This window comes from Cervus elaphus, chromosome 9, assembly GCF_910594005.1.
Source record: "Cervus elaphus chromosome 9, mCerEla1.1, whole genome shotgun sequence".
In the NCBI taxonomy this organism is placed as follows: domain Eukaryota; kingdom Metazoa; phylum Chordata; class Mammalia; order Artiodactyla; family Cervidae; genus Cervus; species Cervus elaphus.
In genome coordinates, this window is record NC_057823.1 from 24102754 (window position 1) to 24118079 (window position 15326).

The 15326-nt window shown below is 37.2% G+C and overlaps 1 protein-coding gene across 8 annotated transcripts in view; it reads left to right on the forward strand.

The window, feature by feature from the left end:
- Positions 1-15326, forward strand: part of KIF3A (kinesin family member 3A) — an 84738-nt gene that overhangs the window by 47205 nt on the left and 22207 nt on the right. For all 8 annotated transcript variants that reach the window (XM_043912132.1, XM_043912135.1, XM_043912138.1 and 5 more), the window contains exons 6-8: positions 12348-12487; positions 12880-13077; positions 13594-13768. In XM_043912132.1, coding sequence (XP_043768067.1) covers positions 12348-12487; positions 12880-13077; positions 13594-13768 — 513 coding nt within the window. The remainder of the gene's footprint in view (positions 1-12347; positions 12488-12879; positions 13078-13593; positions 13769-15326) is intronic.

Genomic DNA, 15326 nt, shown 5'->3' on the forward strand with positions numbered 1-15326 from the left:
TACATCAGGAATATACCTTCTGACACAGAAGTGTGTGCAGAACAGCAGCTGAGAGTGGACAGGAGTACCTGACTGGCAGAAAAGAATGTATTGACTCACGCAAAACTCAGTAGGATGAAGGAACTAGGGGAAAAAACAGGAGTGTTAGTAGGACTGGACCTGCCTTTGGCAGGTGGGGGAGCTGAAGCAGGGGTCAGGTCCCCACATCGGGGCAGTTTTCTGAGTCAGAGGAGAAACATGTAAGGCTGAGAGTGAAACAGCTGATTTGTGGCAGCCTAAGTGGAATGAGAATCAGTCCTTGCTGCAGCCATACATACCCCAGACGGCACAGTGGCTGGGGGCTGGAGTTTAGGGATTGTGGAGCAATCCCCCTGGTGAGGGCTGCTGTTGACTGTGGAGAGACGGAGGGGATGTGAGGGAGGAGATTATGGTGGGAAATGCCTGTGGAGGAAAGTGGGGCAGCTATGGAAGCAAGGCCGTACTGCTGAGTCACGCGTAGGGGATGGAGCCATCACCATAGCCTCTCTCCCCCCACATGCCAGCATGTGCAGCTGAACAATAGAGAGGCCGGCCCCTCAAACGCCTGATGCACTGAACTACAGAGTAGGGCCCCAGCCAGGAGGGCCTCTCTATGTGCCTGATGTGCTGAACAACAGAGACCCCAGGCAAGGAAGCCTCTCAGCGCCTGATTGTGCGAACAGAGACCGGCCATAGAGGCCTTCTGATCGCCAACTATAAGAGGCTAGAAAAAAGACTCTGATAGGGCCATAACTCCTGCGGCAGAGGCAGTCCGTGTCCCTGCACACTTGGCGCCGCAAGGGTCTCTGCAAGCCAAGCAGCTGTGCCACCTTCATGCTCAACTCTCACTGGGGCACAGCTGCCACAGGCAAAAGAAGTCTTGTGCCTATGTGCACAGGGTCACTTCTGTAGTGTCTGACTCTTTGCGACCCTGTAGACGGTGGCCTACGAGGCTTCTCTATCAGGGAAGGGGCTTCTCCAGGCAAGAAAACTGGAGCGTATTGGCCGATACTGGCATATTGGCCAAAGGATATTGTCATACCCTTCTAGAGCACTATATTTCCTGCTGCCCTAGCTGCCAACTCCCCTGAGTACCTGGTGCTGCCAGAACCCCTGCGACCTAAGCAGCTGCACCACCTCCACACTGGTCTTCACTGGTGCTGACCCAAGTCATCCAGAGCAGTCTCAGGAGCAAACCCCAGTGGACGACCCACATGCAGAGGTGGAAATAAAACCACAGTTGAAACCCAGGGGCAGTGTAACTGAGGAAGAAGACCCAAAACCCTCCCACCAGCTGTACAAGCTGCAGATTAAATCCACGTGATCAACTAGGCAGCTCTGTGTCTGTGGAATATATAAAGGGTCATTGAGAGCTCCCACAAAAGAAAACGCACTAGTTCTGATAGCTGTGGACATTGGAGGCAAGAACACAGAGAGGAGTAGAACCAGATTAGGCCTGAGCTGCCCCCACAGCAGGTCCGGAGATCAGCACAGTGTTGGAGGGCATCCTAGGGAGGTGGGGTGGACTGTGACTCCCAGCGAGGGAAAGGACTCTGACAGCAGAGACTCAAGAAACACATTTATTATTTTCTTATGTTTTGACTTGTTCTGTAGATTCTTTTGGATTTTTTTCCTTCTTTTTTTCTCCCCGCCCCATTGTAGTTGTTGATTTTATTGGCACTAGGAAGTCTAATTAAGCTTTTGAGCTTTTTTCTTTTCTTTTTTTTCTCAGTCACATTTTTTCATTGTTGTAAACCTCTGCCTCTACATTGGGCTTTTGCAGTTCTGGGGAGTTTTCCTTTTTCTTCCCTTTTCTCTTTATTAATTTTAACTTTTAAAATCTATTATTATTTTTCTGCATTCCCATGTTTGCTTTTCCCACTGTTCTTTCCCCCTTGCTAATCTTTAATATATATAAATCTTCTTTGTCTACTTCTATTTAACTTTGCAAATCTATTCTTTCTTTTCTTTCTTTCCTTTCCTCTCAACATGTTTGTTTTATTTTCATTGCTTTATACCCCAATTGGCATCTTGCCTTAGTTTTGTTTTTCAGTTTGTGCTTTAGTTAGTTTTGTTCTGGTAGACATAATTTTTGGTTCCCTTTGTTCCATGGGTCAATCTGTTGTACCGTATTTTGGTTGTACTGTTTTGATTTTGCTTATGAGTATATATGTAGATGTGTACATTCAGTCACTTTTTATTGTTTTACTTCTCCATTTGTATTGGGCTTTTGCAGTTCTGTGGAGTTTTCCTTTTTTGTTTCTTCTGTTTTTTTTTTTTTCTCTTTTTTATAATTTTAATTTTTAAAAACCTATTATATTTTTTCTATGTTTATTCCTTTGTTTGTCTTTCCTCCTGTTCTTTTCCCCTTGCAGTTAATCTTTAAAGTATATAAATCTTCTTCATCTGCCTCTATTTAACTTTGCATATCTATTCTTTCTTTTTTCCCTTTCCTCTCAACATTTTTGTTAGTTTTCTTTTCATCGCTTTATTCCCCACTTGCCACCTTGCCTTAGTTTTGTTTTCCAGTTTGTGCTTTAGTTAGTGTGTTTTTAACTGGTAAATATAATTTTTGATTTCCTTTGTTTGCTGGGTCAGTCTATTGTACTTGATTTTTGTTGGACTCTCTTGATTTTGCTCATGGGTGTATATGTATATATTCCATTATTTTAATTATTATTTGCCTGATTTTGTAACTGCCATTTGTCCGGGGCTCATCTTTGGTTTCTCATTTTTGGATATTTGTTTTAATCTCACTTAATGCCATAACAAACCACTTGTAGAATCTTTGTTCCTGACCAGAAATCAAGCCCTGAGCCTTTGGAGTGGGAGCAGTGACTCCAAGACCCTAGACTACCAGAGAACTAACCCTTGGGGGTATCAAATAGTGAGAACTCACACAAAGGAAACCACTGGAATACAAGACCCGGCATCACCCAACCACCAGTAGCACCCTGTGCAGGAAGCCTCATCTAAACAACAAACCAAACAAAAATACAAACCCACTCAGCAGCAGACAGGATTACCACCTCACTCAGCCTTGCCACCAGAGGAAAAACAAACAAACAAACAAAAACTCAGAACAAATTTCACCCTATACAAAACTTACACAAACCACTGGACCAACCTTAGGAGGGCAGAAACCAGAAGAAAGAAAGAATTCAACCTTGAAGCCTGGGAAAAGGAGACCTCAAACACAATAAGTTAAAAAAAAAAAATAATGAAAAGGCAGAGAAATACTACACAAATGAAGGAACAAACTAGAAACACAAAAGTCCAAATAAATGAAGAGGAAACAGGCAAACTACCTGAAAAAGAATTAAGAATAATGATAGTAAAGATGATCAAAAACCTTGAAAGAAAATGGAGAAAATGCAGTTACAAAGACCTAGAATTATTAACAAAGACCTAGAAGAATTAAAGGATAAACATGCAGAGACAAACAACACAATTACTGAAATTAAAAATACTCTAGAAGTAGCACAATCTACTGCTACTTCTAGAATCAATAGCAGAATATCTGAAACAGAAGAGCAAATCAGTGAGCTGGAAGATAAAATGGTGGAAATAACTTCTGAAGAGCAGAATAAAGTAAAAAGAACGAAAAGAACTGCAGATAGCCTCAGAGACCTCTGGGACAATATCAAATGCACCAACCTTTGAATTTTAGGGGTCGCAGAAGAAGAAGAGCAAAAGAAAGAATATGAAAAAATTTTTGAAGAGATTATAGCTGAAAATTTCCCCAACATGGAAAAGGAAATAGCCAATCAAGTACAAGAGGCACAAAGAGTCCCATACAGGATAAACCCAAGGAGAAACACCCCAAGACACTTACCAATCAAACTAACAAAGCCTAAACACAAAGAATATTATAAGCAGCAAGGGGGAAGCAACATGTGACATACAAGGGAAACCTCATACACTTAACAGCTGATCTTTCAGCAGAAACTATAGGCCAGAAGGGAATGGCAGGATATATTTAAAGTACTGAAAGGAAAAAATCTACAACCAAGATTACTGTACCCAGCAAGGATCTCATTCAAAATTGATGGAGAAATGAGAAGCTTTTCAGACAAGCAAAAGTTAAGAGAATTCAATACCACCGAACCAGCTTTACAACAAATGTTAAATGGACTTATATAGTCAAGAAATACAAGAGAAGAAAAAAGAGCTACAAAATCAATCCTGAACAATTAAGAAAATGGCAATAGGGACATATATATCAATAATTACTTTAAATGGATTAAGTGCTCCAACCAAAAGACACAGACTGGCTGAATGGATAAAAAAAAACAAGACCCATATATATGCTGTCTACAAGAAACTCACTTCAGACCTAAAGACACATATAGACTGAAAGTGAGAGGATGGTAAAATATATTCCATGCAAATGGGAAGCAAAAGGAAGCTGGAATAGCAGTCCTTTTATCAGACAAAATACACCTTAAAATTAAAAAGATTACAGGAGATAAGGAAGGACACTATGTAATGATAAAGGAATCAATCCAAGAGGAAGACACAGCAATTGTAAATATCTATGCACCCAACATAGGAGCATTATTCAATCCGTAAGACATAAGACACGTTAACAAAACTAAAAACAGAAGTTGACTGTAACACGATAATAGTACGAGACTTGAACACCCTACTCACACCAATGGACAGATCATCAAAACACAATTAATAAGGAAATACAAGTCTTAAATGATGCATTAGATGAAATGGATCTCATAGATATCTTCAGGACATTCCATCCAAATGCAGAAGAATATACCTTCTCAAGTGCACGTGGAATATTCTCCAGGATAGTCCACATCTTGGGTCACAAATCAAACCTCAGTAAATTTAAGAAAATTGAAATAGTATCAAACATCTTCTCCAACCACAATGCTATGAGACTAGATATCAATTACAAGAGAAAAACTGTAAGAAACACAAACACATGGAGATTAAATAACACATTTCTAAATAACCAACAAGTTACTGAAGAAATCAAAAGGGAAATAAAAAAATTTCTAGAAACAAATGACAATGAAAACACGACAACTCAAAACCTGTGGGATGCAGCAAAAGCAGTCCTAAGAGAGAAGTTTATAACAATACAATCCTACCTCAAGAAACAAGAAAAACATAGACTAGACAACCTAACTTTACACCTGAAGCAACTGGAGAAAGAACACCCCCCCCCCCCAAATTAGTAGAAGGAAAGAAGTCATAAAGATCTGAGCAGAAATAAATGAAAAAGAAATGAAAGATACAATAGTAAAGATTAATAAAACTAAAAACTGGTTCTTTGAGAAGGTAAACAAAATAGACAAACCTTTAGCCAGACTCATCAAGAACAAAAGAAGAATCAAATCAACAAAATTAGAAATGAAAAAGGAGAGGTTACAACAGACAATGCAGAAATACAAAGGATTATATGAGACTGTTATGAACAACCATATGGCAATAAAATGGATAACCTGGAAGAAACGGACAGGTTCTTTGAAAAGTTCAATCTTTCAGGATTGAACAATGAAATAGAAAATATGGACAACCCAATTACAAGCACTGAAATTGAAGCTGTGATAAAAAAAAAAAATCTCCCAGGAAACAAAAGCCCAGGACCAGACGGCTTCACAGGAGAATTCTATCTAACATTTAGAGAAGAGCTAATGCCTATCCTTCTAAAACTCTTTGAAGAAATTGCAGAGGAAGGAACACTTCCAAACTCATTCTACAAGGCCATCATCACCCTGATACAGAAACCAGACAAAGACAACACCAAAAAAGAAAGCTATAGGCCAATATCTCTGATGAACATAGATGCAAAAATCCTCAACAAAATTTTAGCAAACAATTCAGCAACACATCAGAAAGCTCATACAGCATGATCAAGCTGGGTTTATTCCAGGAATCCAAGGATTCTTCATTATATGCAAATCAACCAATGTGATTATATACCATATTAACAAATTGAAAGATAAAAACCATATGTTAATCTCAATAGATGCAAAAAAAGCCTTTGACAAAATTCACCACCCATTTATGATGAAATCTTTTCAAAAAATGGTCATAGAAGAAACCTACCTCAATGTAGTAAAGGGATGTATATGAGAAGCCTACAGCAAACATTATTCTCAATGGTGAAAAACTGAAAGCATTCCCCCAAAGATCAGGAACAAGACAAAGGTGTCCACTTTCACCACTATTATTCAACATAGTTCTGGAAGTCCTAGCTACAGCAATCAGAGAAGAAAAAAAAAAAAAAAGAATCCAGATTGGAAAAGAAGTAAAGCTCTCACTGTGTGCAGATGACATGATACTGTACATAGAAGACCCTAAAGATGGTATCAGAAAATTACTAGATCTGATTAGTGAATTTAGCAAAGTTGCAAGTTACAACATCAATACACAGAAATCACTTAAACGTTTCTATATACTACCAATGAAAAATCAGAAGAGAAGTTAAGGAATCAATCCCATTCACCATTACAACAAAAAGAATTAAATATGTAGGAATAAACTTACCTAAGGAGACAAAAGAACTGTACATAGAAAATTATAAGACACTGATGAAAAAATCAAAGACAACATAAACAGATGGAGAGATATTCCATGTTCATGAGTAGGAAGAATCAATATTGTGAAAATGGCTATACTGCCAAATGCAGTCTATAGACTCAATGCAATCCCTATCAAATTACCATGGCATTTTTCACAAAACTAGAACAAAATATTTCACAATTCATATGGAAACACAAAAGACCTCAAGCTCCAGTCTTGAGAAAGAAGAGTGGAGCTGGAGGAATCAACCTTCTGACTTCAGATTATACTACAAAGCTACGGTCATCAAGACAGTATCGTATTGACACAAAAACAGAAATATTGACCAGTGGAACAACATAGAAAGCCCCAAAAAAAACCCATGCACCTATTGGTACCTTATTTTTGACAAAAGAGGCAAGAATATACAATCGGACAAAGACAGCCTCTGATAAATGGTGCTGGGAAAACTGGACAGCTGTGTGTCAAAGAATGAAATTAGAACACTTCTTAACACCATACACAAAGGTAAACTCAAAATGGATTAAAGACCTAAATGTAAGACCAGAAACTATAAAACTCTTAGAGGAAAATATAGGCAGAACACTCAATGACATAAAGCAAGATCCTCTGTGACCCACTTCCTAGAGTAAGGGAAATAAAAACAAAAGTAAACAAGTGGGGCCTGATTAAACTTAAAAGCTTTTGCACAGCAGAGGAAAGTATAAGCAAGGTGAAAAGACAACCCTCAGAATGGGAGAAAATAATAGCACATGAAACTACTAACAAAGGATTAATTTCCAAAATATGCAAGCAGCTCATACAACTCAATGCTAGAAACTCAAACAACCCAGTCAAAAAAGTGGGAAAAAAGACCTAAAGAGCCATTTCTCCAAAGAGGACATACAGATGGCTAACAAACACATGAAAAGATGCTCAACACTGCTCATTATTAGAGAAATGCAGATCAAAACCACAATGAGATATCACCTCTCACCAGTCAGAATGGTCATCATAAAAAAATTGACAGACAATAAATGCTGGAGAGGGTGTGCAGAAAAGGAAATGCTCTTACACTGTTGGTGGGAATGTAAATTGATACAGCCACTATGGAAGATGGTATGGAGATTCCTTAAAAAACTGGGAATAAAACCACAATATGACCCAGCAATCCCACTCCTAGGCATATACCCTGAGGAAACCAGGGTTGAAAAAGACACATGTATCCCCTTGTTCATTGCAGCACTATTTACAATAGCTAGAACATGGAAGCAACCTAGATGTCCAGCAGCAGATGAATGGATAAAGAAGATGTGGTACATATACACAATGGAATATTACTCAGCCATAAAAAGGAATGCATTTGAGTCAGTTCTGATGAGGTGGATGAGCCTAGAACCTATTACACAGAGTGAAGTGAGTCAGAAAGAGAAAGATAAATATCATATTCTAATGCACATGTAAGGAATCTAGAAAAAAGGGTACTGAAGAATTTATTTACAGGGCAGCAGTGGAGAAACAGAGAATAGACTTATGGAGATGGGGAGAGGGGAAGAGAGGGTGAGATATATGGGAAGAGTAAGATGGAAACTTAGCTACCATATGTAAAATATAGCCAATGGAAATTTGCTGTATGTCTCAGGAAACTCAGACAGGGGCTCTGTATCAATCTAGAGGGGTGAGATGGGGAAGAAGTTTCAAAAAGGAGGGGATATATATACCTGTGGCTGATTCATGTTGAGGTTGACAGAAAACAACAAAATTCTGTAAAGCAATTATCTTTCAATTAAAAAACTGTATATTGAACAACTTAAGAAAAAAAAGTTACATGCAACCTAGTATTCATGGCATTAATATTCACAATATCCAGGACTTGGAAACAACTTAAATATCCATTGACAGATAAAATGGATAAAAAAGATGTGATGTGTGTGTGTTTGTAAATTAATATATATGTGTATATACTAATATATATATATTTATGTGGTATATAAAGTAATACATGTATATATATTAACATACACATGTACACATATTAATACATAATATATGTACATATTAATATGAATTAATATATATGTATATATACATATAATGTGATATTGCATATGTGCATGCTAAGTTTGTTTCAGTCATGTCTGATTGCAACCCCATGGACCACAGCCTGCCAGGCTCCTCTGTCCATGGGATTCTCTAGTCAGGAATACTGGAGTGGGTTGCCATGACCTCCTGACCCAGGGGTTGAATCTGTGTCTCTTATATCTCCTGCATTGGCAGGCAAGTTCTTTTTTTTTTTTTTTTTTTTTTTAGGCAAGTTCTTTACCACTAGTGCCATCTGGGAAACTCAGTTACTCAGACCAAAAAAGAATGAAATAATGCCATTTGCAGCAATATGGATGGACCTAGAGATTTTCATAGTAAGAAAGAAAAAGATAAACACCATGTAATATGACTTATATGTGGGATCTAAAATACAGCACAATTGGACATATCTATGAAACAGAACCAGACTCATGGATACAGAGAACAGACTAGTGATTGCCGAGGAGGAGGAGGAAGGGTGGTATGGAGGAGGATTGGCATCAGTTTTTCTGTACCCTCTTGTAAAACAAAAATAATTTAATTTTATATTCCAAAATAAATATTTTGACAAAAATTACAGCTATGGAAGTGTTTAGTTTTATTTCCATTATGTAATGTATCATTAGGTTGGGTCATTGAATCTACTCAATTGCTGCAAGCTATTCTCTCCTAGACATTGTAAAATTTAATGTAGGTCACTTTTGATATAATGTCTGTCACATTGGTTTGTTTTCATGACTGGAAAGAGAGAAAAATCACAATCATAAGTAGCATGCTTTACTTATATTGCAAAAATAATAGGTATTAAAATATTAAATATGACTTTTTCAAATTAGACTTCCTCTCCAAATTAAAACACTGCTGTAGTTTGATTGGATAATCACATAGCTATAAAACTATTCCTGTTATTTCATAAGGTAGTTCCAGTTTAAAAAATACATCCCATGGATATAATTCTAAAGAGAAAAAAGGTATCTGCTCAAGATACTCATATTAGTTTCCTTTATAAAATATAACTAAAATAGGAAACAATTCCAAATATCCCTCAGCAAGGCAATAACAAATCAATTTTAGTAAAAATTTTAAGTTGTTTTTAACATGGAAATATATGTAGAGATAATGTTAAGTGGGAAAAAAATAAGATAAAATAAGACCTATGCTGTGGAATCCTAAAATCCTAAAAGATGATGCTGTTAAAGTGCTGGACTCAATATGCCAGCAATTTTGGAATATTCAGCAGTGGCCACAGGACTAGAAAAAGTCAGTTTTCATTCCAATCCCAAAGAAAGGCAATGCCAAAGAATGTTCAAACTACCGCACAATTGCACTCATCTCACATGCTAGCAAAGTAATGCTAAAAATTTTCCAAGCAAGGCTTCAGGAGTACATGAACTAAGAATTTCCAGGTGTTCAGGCTGGATTTAGAAAAGGCAGAGGAACCAGAGATCAAATTGCCAACATCCGTTGGATCATAGAGGAGGCAAGAGAGTTCCAGAGAAACTTCTATTTCTGCTTTATTGACTACTTAAAGCCTCTGACTGTGTGGATCACAACAAACTGTGGAAAATTCTTCAAGAGATTGGAATACCAGACCACCTTACCTGCCTCCTGAGAAATCTGTATGCAGGTCAAGAAGCAACAGTTAGAACCAGACATGGAGCAACAGACTGGTTCCAAATTGGGAAAGGGTACATCAAGGCTGTATATTGTCACTCTGCTTACTTAACTTTGATGCAGACGTCAATGTGAAATGCTGGGCTGGATGAAGCACAAGTTGGAATCAAGATTGGTGGGAGAGATATAAAATAAATAACCTCAGATACACAGTGATACCACCCTTATGGCAGAAAGTGAAGAGGAACTGAAGAGCCTCTTGATGAAAGTGAAAGAGTTGACTTAAAAAATAGTGGAAAAGTTGGCTTAAAACTCAACATTCAGAAAATGAAAATCATGGCATCCAGTCCTATCACTTCATGGCAAATAGATGGGGAAACAATGAAAACAGTGACAGACTTTATTTCTTGGGTTCCAGAATCACTGCAGATGGGGATTGCAGCCATGAAATTAAAAGACACTTGCTCCTTGGAAGAAAAGCTATGACAAACCCAGACAGTGTCTTAAAAAGCAAGGCATTACTTTGCTGACAAAGGTCCATCGAGTCAAGGCTATGGTCTTTCTAGAGTTGTGTATGGATGTGAGAGTTGGACCATAAAAAAAGCTGAGCACCGAAGAATTGATGCTTTTGAACTGTGGTGTTGGAGAAGACTCTTGAGAGTCCCTTGGACTACAAGGAGATCAAACCAGTTAATCCTAAAGGAAATCAGTCCTGAATATTCCTTGGAAGGACTGAAGCTGAAACTCCAATACTTTGGCTACCTGATGCGAAGAACTGACTCTCATTGGAAAAGACCCTGATGCTGGGAGGGATTGGGGGCAGGAGGAGAAGGGGATGACAGAGGATGAGATGGTTGGATGGCATCACCGACTTGATGGACATGAGTTTGAGCAAGCTCTGAGAGTTGGTGATGGACAGGGAAACCTGGCAAGCTGCATTCCATAGAGTCGCAAAGAGTCGGACATGATTGAGTGACTGAACTGAACTGAATTGATGCTGTGGAAATATGTATCATGTGTTTCTTATAAGATGATTTGAAGTCAGATTTATCTGTTTTTTTATATCTTGTGGGAAAATTCATAAATCTGATTTTTAAAAATTCATGATTTGAAAGAAAATAGAAAAGATTATGTATGAGTCACAAACCCTTGCATTTTCCCTCACTGATTTCCATTTACCTTCTTTCATTGAGCTTTTCTCTTCTTTATCTATGCAATTTACATTCTAGTTATCTGACTTCTAATATAGCTATTTGCTGATAAAGAGTACCCTTTTAATGTTTAAATTCTAAAATCGCAGCTTGCCTGTACAGGAATGTATAGTAGGAAAATAATTTTGGTGTTGGATGAAATTAACATATTGCTTTTAAAGTACTTTGGAATTTAAGGAAAAAACCCACACATGCCCATTGTGAAAAACAAAGCATCTTTTTATGTGCACAATATATTCATGTAAAACATTTATACACAGTCAAATTCTTAGCATATTTTGAATGGATCCTTTTGTTTTACAGAAATGGGATTATACTCTATACTCCTGTCTAACTTTTTTCTCTCTAGTTCTTATGTTTTGGGTATCTTTCCATGTCATTAAGATCTACCTTATTTTTTTAAGAGAATGCTTCGTAATCCATAGTGTGACTATTCTATTAATATAATTGATTAACTGCTGCCCTATTGGTTGTTTTTGATGTCTTGCTGTTGTAAACGGTTTTACCCTGAAGATTTTTGTTATCATCTAACGTATATGTGAAAGTATTCCTGTGATTGTTTCCCAGAATATAATACCTTTTAGAGACAGCTGAAACAGAAGTTTATTTTTTGAACTATTTAACATATATTTTAAAGTCAGTTAGTTAATTTTTTAAGTCAATAATACTTGAAATTAAGTATTTTGTCCTAAAAGTACCTCTTTAATATGAAAAAATTAGTTTTTTATTACCAACATAAATGTCAGAAATTTCATAGCTAAATACACCTAAGCTTTTGTCTTTTAACCATGTTCTCTGGCTTTTGGCTGTGATGAAATTTAGTATTTTGGATATTATTTTTAGAGGCATTCCTTGTTGTTAATAGTTTTCAAGAGTTTCCTTCTTTTATTCAAGGTTCTGTTGGTGCAACTAATATGAATGAACATAGTTCCCGTTCGCATGCCATCTTTACAATTACTATAGAATGCAGTGAAAAAGGTGTTGATGGTAACATGCATGTCAGGATGGGGAAGCTTCATCTTGTAGATCTTGCTGTAAGTAATAGAATGCTGGTTAAGAATAACTCGTGTAGTTTCTTTTTATTTTATAAATGAGTAATAACTCAAGTGAGAAGGAGTGATTATATATATATATTTAAGTTTTATATGTGTGTTTAACTTACTATTAATTAAGAACTATTTCTAACATATACAAACAAAGAAGAGTATAATTTTCCAAGTACTCACCACCCAACTTTAATAGTTATCAGTTCATGTTCAGTTCTATTTCATCTCTACCCTCAGCCACTTCTTCCCTTCTAGTATTATTTTGAAGTGAATTCCAGATACCATATTAGTTTTTACTGTTAAAATATTTTTTTTAACTTTGGGAAGAATATTCTGCATTTTTTTGTTATAGCTTTACTTCTGTCTCTGTTTATTGCTAGGGTTCAGAAAGACAAGCAAAGACTGGAGCTACTGGACAGCGCCTGAAAGAAGCTACAAAAATCAATCTTTCGCTTTCCACCCTTGGCAATGTTATTTCTGCCTTGGTTGATGGAAAAAGCACTCATGTGCCTTATCGTAACTCTAAATTGACTCGTCTTCTTCAAGATTCCTTAGGAGGAAATTCAAAAACCATGATGGTAAGACTTAATTGGTGGTTTAGTTACTATCAGGAAAATTTTAAGATTCTGATTTATGCCAGCAATTGATATTCATAACATTTTAAAAGCTATTGATTATTTTACTTTTTAAAATTGTGGTTATTTTTTCTAGCACACTATGTGTGCTAGCCTATAATTGGATTGTTTGGAAACCCATGGGGTGATGCCCTCTTTTTCACGGCCAGAGTGGAAATATGTTCCAGAATTCTTTGATATATTCATAATGGTAGTATTAATTTTAAGTGTGTTGAGACTTCCCTGGTAGTCCAGTGAGTGATTAAGACTTCATGCTTCCACTTCAAGGGATGCTGCAGTTTCCATCCCTGGTCAGGAACTAAGATCATGCATGCCATGCAGCGTGGCCAAAATATAAATAATTTTTAAAAATTAAAATGTAATAATAAAAATAATATAAATATTATTTATAAAAATAAATTTAAAAATTTTAACTGTATCACATGTACAGTGAAATGTTTTGTGTTCCTGATTCAACAGTGTGCAAATATTGGGCCAGCAGATTACAATTATGATGAAACCATCAGTACATTGCGGTATGCTAATCGTGCTAAGAATATTAAAAACAAAGCTAGAATTAATGAAGATCCAAAGGATGCTTTGCTTCGTCAGTTTCAGAAGGAAATAGAAGAACTGAAAAAAAAGCTTGAAGAAGGTAACGTTTTCTTGAAAATATTAATCTTCAGTTCAGTTCAGTTACTCAGTTGTGTCCGACTCTTTGCGACCCCATGAATTGCAGCACACCAGGCCTCCCTGTCCATCACCAACTCCCGGAGTTTACTCATAGTCATGTCCATTGAGTCGGTGATCTCATCCAGCCATCTCATTCTCTGTCGTCCCCTTCTCCTCCTGCCCCCAATCCCTCCCAGCATCAGGGTCTTTTACAGTGAGTCAACTCTTCTCATGAGGTGGCCAAAGTATTGGAGTTTCAGCTTCAGCATCAGTCCTTCCAATGAACACCCAGGACTGATCTCCTTTAGGATGGACTGGTTGGATCTCCTTGCAGTCCAAGGGACTCTCAAGAGTCTTATCCAACACCACAGTTCAAAAGCATCACTTCTTTGGCGCTCAGCTTCCTTTATAGTCCAATTCTCACATCCATACATGACTACTGGAAAAACCATAGCCTTGACTAGATGGACCTTTGTTGACAAAGTAATGTCTCTGCTTTTTAATATGCTGTCTAGGTTGGTTACAGCTTTTCTTCCAAGGAGCAGGTGCCTTTTAATTTCACGGCTGCAGTCACCATGTGCAGTGATTTTGGAGCCCAGAAAACTAAAGTTTGCCACTGTTTCCCCATCTATTTGTCATGAAGTGATGGGACCGGATGCCATGATCTTAGTTTTCTGAATGTTGAGCTTTAAGCCAACGTTTTCATTCTCCTCTCTCACTTTCATCAAGAGGCTCTTAAGTTCTTCTTCACTTTTTGCCATCTGCATATCTGAGGTTATTGATATTTCTCTCAGCAATCTTGATTCCAGCTTGTGCTTCTTCCAGCCCAGCGTTTCTCATGATGTACTCTGCATATAAGTTAAATAAGCAGGGTGACAGTATACAGCCTTGACATACTTCTTTTCCTATTTGGAACCAGTCTGTTGTTCTATGTCCAGTTCTAACTGTTGCTTCCTGACTTGCATATAGGTTCCTCAAGAGGCCTAAAAATGTGTTGTTTAACCAGTAAGTGTTCTAACAAAACCACATATTAAAAATTCTCTGAACGTCTGACATTGATGTTTAAGGGAATATTTTTGCAAAGTAACTTGCTACTTAATTATTAAGCATTTTCACATTAAGTTCAAGTAAAATTATGTAATATTTGTGTAGTGATTTAAAAATTCATTTGATTTAAACCTCCATCTCAGTCTTCATGATCTTTTGTAAAGATTTCATATGACCATTTACCAAACAGGGAATTTTTGTTTCTCTCTATATGAGTGAGTTCTACCGTACATGTAATTAGTTATTATGACCAGAGTTCTTTGTAATAAATATCAGGCACTATTATTTGAAGTAAATAAAGCAATCACAGAGTTATGGGTAAACCTAGTTTGTTGTTTGTTGTTGTTCAGTTGCCAAGTTGCATTCCACTCCTTGCAACCCCATGAACTGCAGCACACCAGGCTTCCCTGTCCACTGTCTCCTGGAGTCTCCTCAAATTCACGTCCACTGAGTCGTGATGCTATCTAACCATCTCATCCTCTGCTGCCCCCTTC